Source organism: Oncorhynchus gorbuscha, linkage group LG01 (genome assembly GCF_021184085.1).
Source record: "Oncorhynchus gorbuscha isolate QuinsamMale2020 ecotype Even-year linkage group LG01, OgorEven_v1.0, whole genome shotgun sequence".
NCBI lineage: Eukaryota > Metazoa > Chordata > Actinopteri > Salmoniformes > Salmonidae > Oncorhynchus > Oncorhynchus gorbuscha.
In genome coordinates this window covers 35,740,627-35,753,179 of record NC_060173.1, presented here as the reverse complement: position 1 = coordinate 35,753,179, position 12,553 = coordinate 35,740,627, and the positions used below count along the sequence as shown (strand labels likewise).

General features: G+C 44.2%; 1 protein-coding gene across 3 annotated transcripts in view; it reads right to left on the bottom strand.

Annotated features, from left to right (window-relative positions):
* Positions 1-1,098: 1,098 nt before the first annotated feature.
* Positions 1,099-12,553, bottom strand: part of LOC124036603 (solute carrier organic anion transporter family member 3A1-like) — a 68,608-nt gene continuing 57,153 nt past the window's right edge. For 2 of the 3 annotated variants that reach the window (XM_046351385.1, XM_046351404.1), the window contains 7 exons: positions 12,222-12,509; positions 6,521-6,685; positions 6,158-6,356; positions 2,818-2,986; positions 1,946-2,118; positions 1,740-1,804; positions 1,099-1,529 (listed from right to left, as the gene is read on the bottom strand). In XM_046351385.1, the coding sequence (XP_046207341.1) occupies positions 1,159-1,529; positions 1,740-1,804; positions 1,946-2,118; positions 2,818-2,986; positions 6,158-6,356; positions 6,521-6,685; positions 12,222-12,509 (1,430 nt within the window). In that variant the 3' untranslated portion in view covers positions 1,099-1,158. The remainder of the gene's footprint in view (positions 1,530-1,739; positions 1,805-1,945; positions 2,119-2,817; positions 2,987-6,157; positions 6,357-6,520; positions 6,686-12,221; positions 12,510-12,553) is intronic. The other variant, XM_046351396.1, reaches the window with a different exon arrangement.

Here is a 12,553-nt window from a genome sequence, read left to right as displayed (position 1 = left end):
TTATAATTAAATGTCAAATTCCTATATTATCATCTCAGTTTAGTTAATTCTAATACAACATTCTGAACATCACATATACAGTACAAATATATAAACTTGAATCTTCATTGTTTAGCTTGAAGAGATGTCATTATAACACACACAGAAAGACTTGTTGATTTTCCATTCTTTGCTTTTCTACTGTGGTGCAAAAGCCCCCCTCAAAACATAAATAATACTTCTTATCTGGATAATCCCTCATATTAAGACATATTCGGGTTAAATAAACTAAGCAAATAAAACATGTAAATAGAAAGGCAAAGAAACTTTTACAACATTCAGAAAGGACTGTGCAAAAAGACAGATTGATCTCTTTCACAATGATAGAAATGTATATGAATAATATAACATTTGAACCCATGGAAAGATAAACTCAATTCTATGTTTATAGTCAGAAACAGTGTCTGTGTTCCCGTAAGAGTACTGTTTTTGTACAGTGTAGGCTGACATTAACACCATTTCAGCTACTACCACTGAACTTCATTCTGACACTGAATGCATACAGTAACGTTAGAACATTGTCCTATATAAGCGCTCTACTTTCTCTACTATATAGTACATGAGAAAGCTCTCTGTTTGTTTCATCAAAATATAACATATATTATGCAACACAATGACACAACATCTCTTTATTTATATATTATTGGCAACGTGGAGAAACGTCCTATCATTTATACGTATGTCTTGGTTCCATGGTGGAAGGGAAAGAAATGTAACCCATAGTGAAACTGACCAAACAGGTTCCGTCATTTTCAGTGACTGGATCCATGTTATACTCGAGTGAGTAGAAGTATGGCGCCTATAACAGTAGCATAATATTGACCATCTAATCACCTAGGAGCAGGACAGAGCCAGACAGTAGTTGTCTTCTACTAACAATCACAACAGAGTTCACTGGTACTGGACTATACCCTTGCTGATAACACCTCTACAAACAAAATGGCCTCTATCAAAGGTTACCAAGGAGAAGAGAGCAGCAATAGTCTTCCAGGGCCCGTATAGGACTTCAGATAGAAAACATTCTAATGTTGAATAAAAAAAATACAAAGGAGGATGATCATCATTTATGAACTTATTTAATAATTAATGTAGCAGATAGTCCTTTGGATGGTTCAGAACCTATAAAACCGACTCCATGTTTTCGCACAACTCATGGTCCTCTAGGTTGTATATAAACGTTGTCTTGTTTGGGTTCTGACTCTCATCCTTCATGTTGTCCATTGTGAGACTGGAGGGGAACAGTTCGGTTGGCGTTGTATAGCCCTCATGATTTTTGATGTATTTCTTATAGTTCTTGCGTAAACAGTACCAGGTGGTGGTGTACAGAATGAAGGCGGTGACCTTAAGACCGATGGCTAGGCTCACGTACAGATGTCTGTAGGCGATATTGTCGTACAGCAGGCAGGCTCCCTTATCCCCACACTCTGTACTCCAGAAAAGGCAAGTTGAGTCAATCCCAGCACCAAAGATCAGAGGAGGGGGGATGAATCCTACAAAACAGGTGAGGAGAGGGTTACATCAGCAGCACAAGCTTTTCATCTCTACAAGTGAAGAAATCAATACTTTAGCCTTAACATTACACCAGTACTGGTCAACAAACTGTAGCATCTGAAAACCCAGTATGTTTGATTTATAAACAAAGTAATGTAACAGTGCAACCTGACTAGTTCAGATGTAAGTGTAACAGTATTATAACTTACCAAGTAGTCGCAGCAAGAGAAACAAAACTCCAAGAGCATATGATTTCAGCTCAGGGCTCACAGTCCTAGGAAGAGAAAGAGAAACAGTATTTGTTACACACAGGAAAGAGAAAGATGTCTGAGTAAAGTACACCCTCTCTACATTTTGACTGGGTTCTACTGGCAATGTTATGGCATGGTGTTAAGGTGAATTCCAGTGGTGTTACCTGATGAGGATGATGACGGAGGGTGTCTGAGCCATGGAGCCGATCATACAGCAGGCACAGATGACACAGAGGAAGGTGAGGAAGGCCTCCTGGCAGCCTGGACTGGGACACTTCCCTGGGACAGCTGTGGCCATTTCACTGTCACCGGATATACATGTACACCCTGTCAAATTCTGAAGACAAGAGAATAGGTATATCTGTATTAGTATTACTTTATGTGACAACAAGCCAGATGAACACAGATACAACACGGCATCCTCACATCTCTTCCATCTCTCTATATGTAGGTTGTTGGGGAAATGTAAAATGACGAATGGTGGTGACTCTGTTTGTGCAGTGATAATAACAATCCAGAGATTTCATATGTAGAAAGGTCACTGCTCTGACTACACACAGTAACACAGAGAAAATACCTATGATTCATAAAAGTGAGAGGAGTGTGATAAAGAACATTCATCCACAGCCTGCTTCGGTTCACAGCATTGGGCGAAGCATCTAAATACAGAGTAAGTTGTAACGATGAAGACCATCTAGTTGTAGGATCTCTAGACGCAACATTGCCATTGAAAAGCTAAGGATTTGTCACAGTTTGATGTGCATGAAGGCCCTGATGGAAGTCACTTTGGTTTAATTAAGGGTGACATAACATCAGGGCATCTGTATGGTACATGGGAGCATTGGAGACAACATACTCTACTGGTCCACAGTTGCTCATAAGACAGAACATTGTGTCCATTCCAGGGATTCTATTTCTAGGATGGCTGCTCTGTTCTTTAATGATCTAGCATTTGGGCTGTGGTGAATGCCTCTATCTATCACAGGACATAATGGGACGCAGAGAGGTGAGGGTGGAAGGCTTCCAGGGTAATGACCTGAGCCAGAGGGGGGTAGATGCCTGTGCTCACTGTTGTAGTGCAGCCTGCAAAGCAGGAGGACAGGTAGGTGACTCCGTTGGAGCCGCACACTGGGCTGACTGAGGAGGTGTAGCAGTTACAGTTACTCATGCAGGGGACCTCTGGTTTCTCGCCCACCCGCAGTGTCCTGGAGAGAGGGAGAGAAAGAAAGAGAGAGGAAGCGAGAGAGATACAAACAGCTGTTCAGAATATACTGTGTAGATATAGGAATGCTACTATGTCCCTAAATAAACAAGTTAAACAGTGCAAAGCACATTTCCAGTTGGTGAGTGTAGGTTAAGTTGAGCCATCCCTGTTTCTAGGAAATCATAGACAAATTAATCATTTGACCAAATATTTAGAAAGGGGTCATAATTTCATGGAGTTTGTGAAGGAAGAAACTACAAGGAAAAATTGGTAAGCAAGTTAAGTCCAGAAAACAGATTTTCACAAAGTCAAATTATTTTTTTGTTAGATTGTTCTATAAATCAGTTGGGGTCTCTATACGCTTCAATATGAGGTCCTAAACCTAGCATGAAAGTACATCCTTGTAGCTGTGTTTAATATAGTCAAAATGTTTGCCTTTGGGTAAATTGAACCAAAGGCCATGAGCTAAGTTGAGCCAATGGTTGAGCAGATGGCAAGTTGAGTAAATTGAAGTGTTTTCTTCCCAGGCGTAATGCAAGGCATTATGAAATTAGTTGCAAAATGAATAGGAAATATAGTCAAGACGTTGACAAGGTTATAAATAATGATTTTTAATTGAAGTAATAAATGTCCTTCAAACTTTGCTTTCATCAAATAATCCTCCATTTGCAGCAATTACAGCCTTGCAGACCTTTGGCATTCTAGTTGTCAATTTGTTGAGGTAATCTGAAGAGATTTCATCCCATGCTTCCTGAAGTACCTCCCACAAGTTGGAATGGCTTGATGGGCACTTCTTATGTACCATACGGTCTAGCTGCTCCCACAGCATCTCAATAGGGTTGAGATCCGGTGACTGTGCTGGCCACTCCATTATAGACAGAATACCAGCTGACTGCTTCATTCCTAAGTTGTTCTTGCATAGTTTGGAGCTGTGCTTTGGGTCATTGTCCTGTTGTAAGAGGAAATTGGCTCCAATTAAGCGCCATCCACAGTGTATGGCATGGCGTTGCAAAATGGAGTGATAGCCTTCCTTCTTCAAGTCCCCTTTTACCCTGTACAAATCTTCCACTTTACCACCACCAAAGCACCCCCAGACCATCACATAGCGCCTAGACTTGGCGCTCCGTACCCGCTTGCCATGCGGTAGCAGAGAGAACAGTTTATGACTGGGGTGGCTGGAGTCTTTGACAATTTTTTGGTCCTCCTTTTCCTGTAGTCAACAATCATCTCCTTTCTCTTGATTACGTTGAGGGATAGGTTGCTATTCTGGCACCACCCGGCCAGATTTCTGACTTCCTCTCTATTGGCTGTCTCATCGTTGTCAGTGATCAGGGCTACGACTGTTGTGTCATCAGCAAACTTAATGATGCTGTTGGAGTCGGGTCTGGCCATGCAGACGTGGGTGAATAGGGAGCACAGAAGGGGACTGAGCATGCACCCCTGAGGGGCTCCAGTGTTGAGGATCAGCGTGGCAGATGTGTTGTTTCCTACCCCTACCACCTGGGGGGGCCCGTCAGGAAATCCAGGATCCAGTTGCAGAGGGAGGTGTTTAGTACCAGGGTCCTTAGCTTAGTGATGAGCTTTGTGGGCTCTATGGTGTTGAACGCTGAGCTGTAGTCAATGAACAGCATTCTCACGTAGGTTTTCCTTTTGTCCAGGTGGGAAAGGGCAGTGTGGAGTGCAATAGAGATTGCATCATCTGTTGATCTGTTTGAGCGGGAATACAAATTGGAGTGGGCCTAGGGTTTCTGGGATAATGGTGTTAAAGTGAGCCATGACCAGCCTTTCAAAGCACTTTATGTTTACCAATGTGAGTGCTACCGGTCTGTAGTCATTTAGGCACGTTGCCTTAGTGTTCTTGGACACAGGGACTATGGTGGTCTGCTTGAAACATGTTGGCATTACAGACTCAATCAGGGACATGTTGAAAATGTCAGTGAAGACACCTGCCAGTTGGTCAGCACATGCCCGGAGCACACGTCCTGGTAATATGTCTGGCCCTGTGGCCTTGTGAATGTTGGCCTGGTTAAAGGTCTTACTCACATCGGCTGCGGAGAGAGTGATCACACAGTCGTCCGGAACAGCTGATGCTCTCATGCATGTTTCAGTGTTGCTTGCCTCGAAGCGAGTATAGACGTAGTTTAGCTCGTCTGGTAGGCTCATGTCTCTGGGCAGCTCTCAGCTGTGCTTCCCTTTGTAGTCAGTAATTGTTTGCAGGCCCTGCTACATCCGACGAGCGTCGGAGCCGGTGTAGTACGATTCAATCTTAGTCCTGTATTGGCACTTTGCCTGTTTGATGGTTCGTCTGAGGTCGTAGCTGGATTTCTTATAAGCGTCTGGGTTAGAGTCCCGCTCCTTGAAAGTGGCAGCTCTAGCCTTTAGCTCAGTGTGGATTTTGCCTGTAATTCATGGTTTCTGGTTGGGGTATGTACGTACAGTCACTGTGGGGACAACGTTATCGATGCACTTATTGATGAAGCCAATGACTGATGTGGTGTACTCCTCAATGCCATCGGAGGAATCCCGGAACATATTCCAGTCTGTGATAGCAAAACAGTCCTGTTGTTTAGCATCTGCGTCATCTGACCACTTCTTTATTGACTGAGTCACTGGTGCTTCCTGCTTTAGTTTTTGCCTGTAAGCAGGAATCAGGAGGATGGAATTATGGTCAGATGAGGGGGCGAGGGTTGCTGATAATGGGCCCCTGTACACCTATGTAGATATTCCATTTAAAAAAAATATGTCGTTTCAATAGTCATTTACAACATTAACAATGTCTACACTGTATTTATGATAAATTTGATGTTATTTTAAAATGGACAAAACAATTGCTTATCTTTCAAAAACAAGGACATTTCTAAGTGACCACAAACATTTGAACGGTAGTGTATGTAGATATCTTTGTTAGAAAGAATACTATATTTTCCTTGACAGAATGATGCTGAATAGTTCAACTTACCCCACATTCCCCTACAAGCTATTATCCTATAATTGTTATTTAAAAAATAAAAAAGTAATAAAGGGTGGAAACAGATTTAGTAAAACGTATATTCTGACAAATGTTTCCGTAGTCAGAGTGTGGCTTTGTTCCCACATTCATCAACCACCCTGCCCCCAACAGGAGCACTGCTATTACATATGCTAAACCAGTGTATGTACAGGCTGTTCTTACTCGTTGCCATAGGGGACGGTCACCCCAGCGACAGGTCCTGTGTCACAGCCAAGGAAGAGGAAGGAGACGTAGCAGGCGGTGGAGATCAGGTTGACCAGCATGGCCATGCGAATGGCCCCCAGGGCTGAGAGGTTCAGCTTCTTGACCAGAAGCCCCCCCAGGAATATCCCCAGACAAGCACAGGGGATGGCCGTCATACCTGGAGAGTTAATAACACCAGATTAAGCTAATCTCCTTCTCATATACTGCACTGATGCTTCTCATTGTACTGCTCTCTGTCTACTATGTGGCACCAGGGGCTGTATGTATGTGTGTGTATGTGAGAGAGAATGTGTGTGTGTTGTGCATGTGCATGCCACTCACCTAGTAGTTGATTGGCTGAAGAGGTTGTGAGGTTAAACTGCTGCTCCAGGTACTTCCCCAGGAAGGCAGCGAAGCCAGCCACTACACCAATCTCCATACAGGCAGCCAGCGTGATGCAGGTATACACTGGGTTGGACAGGAGGTGCTTGGTCACTTTAGGGATCACTGAAAAGAGAAGATCCTTAATATCAAAGTGTCACATGGACACAGACATCTCTCTCTTGCTATAAATAAAAAATCTGCCAGTTACACTAAACTGGTGAAAGGTTCATATAAAAATCTGAAAACATTATGTAATTTGTATGTGGAATTTATTTTATTCTTTCCTCATAACTAGTAAAAAGCTACATCATTTCAGTAGAAGCAGAGGATTTAAGTCCCTTGCTTTATTTTCTCATAACAGACAACATATATAGTACACTATCCCAGATGACTTATCAGACTCAACAGTCCAGACTTTACAAAACAGAATCTGGAACTGTGTTTTTCAAATCGCAGTTTTGAGAAAGAACATTTTCATGAAATAAAATAATCCTACAGCAATGGGAAATGTGAATTATTATGTGGATAATAATGTATTTAAAAAAGTAGATACATTTTTCATTAGGGCAAATCAAGTCTGACATTTTTAAGTGGAAATTACTAACCTTAGAAGCCTTTAAAAATCTTGAATATACTACAAGTTCGCAGCAAAAAAGTGATCAAATTAAGATTCTACATTTGCACCTACAGTTGAAGTCGGAATTTTACATACACCTTAGACAAATACGGCACAATCTCCGTGGCGGAGATCTTTGTGGGCCATACTCGGCCTTGTCTCAGGATGGTAAGTTGGTGGTTGAAGATATCCCTCTAGTGGTGTGGGGGCTGTGCTTTGGCAAAGTGGGTGGGGTTATGTCCTGCCTGTTTGGCCCTGTCCGGAGGTATCGTCGGACGGGGCCACAGTGTCTCCCGACGCCTCCTGTCTCAGTCTCCAGTATTTATGCTGCAGTAGTTTATGTGTCGGGGGGCTAGGGTCAGTCTGTTATATCTGGAGTATTTATCCTGTCTTATCTGGTGTCCTGTGCAAATTTAAGTATGCTCTCTCTAATTGTCTCTTTCTCTCTCTCTCTTTCAGAGGACCTGAACCCTAGGACCATGCCTCAGGACTACCTGACCTGATGACTCCTTGCTGTCCCCAGTCCACATGGCCATGCTGCTGCTCCAGTTTCAACTGTTCTGCCTGTGGCTATGGAACCCTGACCTGTTCACTGGACATGCTAGCTTGTCCCAGACCTGCTGTTTTCAACTCTCTAGAGACAGCAGGAGTGGTAGAGATACTCTGAATGATCGGCTATGAAAAGCCAACTGACATTTACTCCTGAGGTGAAATGAAATACAATTCAACGCAGTTTTTCAATTTAGTGTATGTAAACTTCTGACCCACTGGAATTGTGATACAGTGAATTATAAGTGAAATAATCTGTCTGTAAACAATTGTTGGAAAAATTACTTGTGTCATGCACAAGCCAAAACTATAGTTTGTTAACAAGAAATTTGTGGAGTGGTTGAAAAATGAGCTTTTTAATTATATTTATATAAAAAAAATGTTTTTACCCCTTTTTCATGGTATCCAATTGTTGTAGTAGCTACTATCTTGTCTCATCACTACAACTCCCATACGGGCCCGGGAGAGACAAAGGTTGAAAGTCATGCGTCCTCCGATACACAACCCAACCAGCCATACTGCTTCTTAACACAGAACGCATCCAACCCGGAAGCCAGCCGCACCAATGTGTCAGAGGGTACACCGTGCACCTGGCAACCTTGGTTAGCACGCACTGCACCCAGCCCGCCACAGGAGTCACTGGTGCGCGATGAGACAAGGACATCCCTACCAACCAAGCCCTCCCTAACCCGGACAACGCTAGGCCAAATGTGCGTCGCCCCAGGGACCTCCCGGTCGCGGCCGGTTACGACAGAGCCTGGGCGCGAATCCAGGGACTCTGATGGCACAGCTGGCGCTGCAGTACAGCGCCCTTAACCACTGCGCCACCCGGGAGGCCTGAAAAATGAGCTTTAATGACTCCAACCAAAGTGTATGTAAACTTCCGACTTCAACTGTACCTACCTCAATTACCTCATAGCCCTACAAATCAAATCGGTACTGGTAACCAGTGTATATGGACAAGTTGTCCTTACTTATTGTGTATTTTTTCATTTTTTTTTCTCTCTGCATTGTTGGGAAGGGTCCATAAGTAAGCATGTCACTGTTAGAATGGAATTAACAAAATAATATATATATATATTAGGATGAGCAATGTCGGAATGGCATTGACTAAAATACAGTAAAATACAGCATATACATATGAAATTAGTAAAGCAGTATGTAAACATTATTAAAGTGACCAGTGATTCCATTTCTATGTACATAGGGCAGCAGCCTCTAAGGTGCAGTGTTGAGTAACCGGGTGGTAGCCGGCTAGTGATGGCTATTTAACAGTCTGACAGCCTTGAGATAGAAGCTGTTTTTCAGTCTCTCAGTCCCAGCTTTGGTGCACCTGCACTGACCTCACCTTCTGGATGATAGCGGGGTGAACAGGCCGTGGCTTGGGTGGTTGATGTCCTTGATGATCTTTTTGGCCTTCCTGTGACATTGGGTCCTGGAACGCAGGCAGAATGCTCCCGGTGATGCGTTGGTCAACCGCACCACCCTCTGGAGAGTCCTGCGGTTGCGGGCAGTGCAGTTTGCCATATCAGGTGGTGATACAGCCCGACAGGATGCTTTCAATTGTGCATCTGTAAAAGTTTGTGAGGGTCTTAGGGGCCAAGCCAAATTTCTTCAGCCTCCTGAGGTTGAAGAGGCGCTGTTGTGCCTTCTTCACCACACTGTCTGTGTGGGTGGACCATTTCAAATTGTCAGTGATGTTTACTCCAAGGAACTTGAAGCTTTTCACCTTCACCTGCGGTCCCGTCGATGTGGATAGAGGTGTGCTCCCTCTGCTGTTTCCTGAAGTCCACGATCAGCTCCTTCATTTTGCTGACATTGAGGGAGAGGTTATTTTCCTTGCACCACTCCGCTAGGGCCCTCACCTCCAGGTGGAGGTGATATGATCCTTAACTAGCCTCTTAAAGCATTTCATGATGACAGAAGTTAGTGCTACGGGGCAATAGTCATTTAGTCCACTATGCAATCTGGTTTCCGAGCCGGTCACGGGTGCACCTCAGCCACACTCAAGGTACTAAACGACATCATAACCGCCATCGATAAAAGACAGTACTGTGCAGCCGTCTTCATCGACCTTGCCAAGGCTTTCGACTCTGTCAATCACCATATTCTTATCGGCAGACTCAGTAGCCTCGGTTTTTCGGATGACTGCCTTGCCTGGTTCACCAATTACTTTGCAGACAGAGTTCAGTGTGTCAAATCGGAGGGCATGCTGTCCGGTCCTCTGGCAGTCTCTATGGGGGTGCCACAGGGTTCAATTCTCGGGCCGACTCTTTTCTCTGTATATATCAATGATGTTGCTCTTGCTGCGGGCGATTCCCTGATCCACCTCTACGCAGACGACACCATTCTATATACTTTCGGCCCGTCATTGGACACTGTGATATCTAACCTCCAAACGAGCTTCAATGCCATACAACACTCCTTCCGTGGCCTCCAACTGCTCTTAAACGCTAGTAAAACCAAATGCATGCTTTTCAACCGATCGCTGCCTGCACCCGCATGCCCGACTAGCATCACCACACTGGATGGTTCCGACCTTGAATATGTGGACACCTATAAGTACCTAGGTGTCTGGCTAGACTGCAAACTCTCCTTCCAGACCCATATCAAACATCTCCAATCGAAAATCAAATCAAGAGTCGGCTTTCTATTCCGCAACAAAGCCTCCTTCACTCACGCTGCCAAGCTTACCCTAGTAAAACTGACTATCCTACCGATCCTCGACTTCGGCGATGTCATCTACAAAATTGCTTCCAACACTCTACTCAGCAAACTGGATGCAGTTTATCACAGTGCCATCCGTTTTGTCACTAAAGCACCTTATACTACCCACCACTGCGACTTGTATGCTCTAGTCGGCTGGCCCTCGCTACATATTCGTCGCCAGACCCACTGGCTCCAGGTCATCTACAAGGCCATGCTAGGTAAAGCTCTGCCTTATCTCAGTTCACTGGTCACGATGGCAACACCCATCCGTAGCACGCGCTCCAGCAGGTGTATCTCACTGATCATCCCTAAAGCCAACACCTCATTCGGCCGTCCTTTCGTTCCAGTACTCTGCTGCCTGTGACTGGAATGAATTGCAAAAATCGCTGAAGTTGGAGACGTTTATCTCCCTCACCAACTTCAAACATCAGCTATCTGAGCAGCTAACCGATCGCTGCAGCTGTACATAATCTATTGGTAAATAGCCCACCCATTTTCACCTACCTCATCCCCACAGTTTATATTTATTTACTTTTCTGCTCTTTTGCACACCAATATCTCTACCTGTACAAGATCATCTGATCATTTATCACTCCAGTGTTAATCTGCAATATTGTAATTATTCGCCTACCTCCTCATGCCTTTTGCACACATTGTATATAGACTCCCCTTTTTTCTACTGTGTTATTGACTTGTTAATTGTTTACTCCATGTGTAACTCTGTGTTGTCTGTTCACACTGCTATGCTTTATCTTGGCCAGGTCGCAGTTGCAAATGAGAACTTGTTCTCAACTAGCCTACCTGGTTAAATAAAGGTGAAATAAAAAAATAAAAAATAAAAATAGTTTAGTCACCTTTGCTTTCTTTGGTACAGAAACAATGGTTGACGTCTTGAAGCAAGTGGGGAGAGCATGCTGGAATAAGAGAGATTGAATATGTACGTAAACACTCCAGCCAGCTGGTCTGCGGAAGCTCTGAGGAGGAGCTTAGGGATGATGTCGGGGCCGCAGACTTGCGAGGGTTAACATGCTTAAATGTCTAACTCACGTCGGCCACAGAGAGCTAGAGCCCACAGTCCTTGAATGCTGCCATCTATCCACTGTTTCTGGTTTGGGTAGGTTTTTTATAGTCACAGTGGGAACAACGTCCCCTATACACTTCCTGATGAACTCAGTCACTGTGTCCGTGTATACGTCAGTGTTATTCTCAGAGGATACCCGGAACATATCCCAGTCCGCATGATCAAAACAATCTTGAAGAATGGATTCCGATTGGTCAGACCAACGTTGAATAGACCTTAGCATGGGTACTTCCTGTTTGAGTTTCTGCCTATAGGAAGGGACGAGCAGGATGGAGTCGTGATCTGATTTGCCGAAGGGAAGGTGGGGGCGGGCCTTGTAGCCATCCCGGAAGGGGGAGTCACAATGGTCGAGTTTTTGATGCGCGAGTACTTCAGACAATGTGTTGATAGAAATTCAGTAACATTTTCCTCAAATTTTCTTTGTTAAAATCCTCAGCAACAATAAATGTGGCCTCAGGATATGTTGTTTCCAGTTTGTTCCTTGAGGATCGTCATGGTATCGGCTTGAGGGGGAATATATCTTGGGAGGTAATACGGTCAGCATTTGATTGTGAGGTACTCTAACAAATCATGGTGGGATACAGATGGAGAACAAGTGCTGTGCTACACTATATACAATACATAACAAGTGTTAATTTAACTGAACAAATACTAAATGCAATATAAATGGACAGAAAAAATGGACAGAAAAAATCCCCCCTCACCTCTGAGCTGCTGAAAGCAGGTGGGGCCGTTGACAGGCTCATGGTTATTGTGTACGACCCCATTGCTTGACTTGGGCATCTCATTATAGTCCAGGGGTAGAGAGGTAGAGGGGAGCATGGCCTGTTCACTCTCCCCTCCACCGTCCCTGTCCTTCTCTCGGTCTGACAGGGTTTGGGGGAAGCCAAACATGAAGAGGGATGAGAAAAAGAGCAAGGCACCACACAGGAGGAAGCCTCCCCACCAGGCTCCGATCCACCGAGGGTCATCAGAAGTGATGTCCAGTTTACCTGTGCAGACAGAACACTTATCAGACTAAATATTGAGAGGAAAA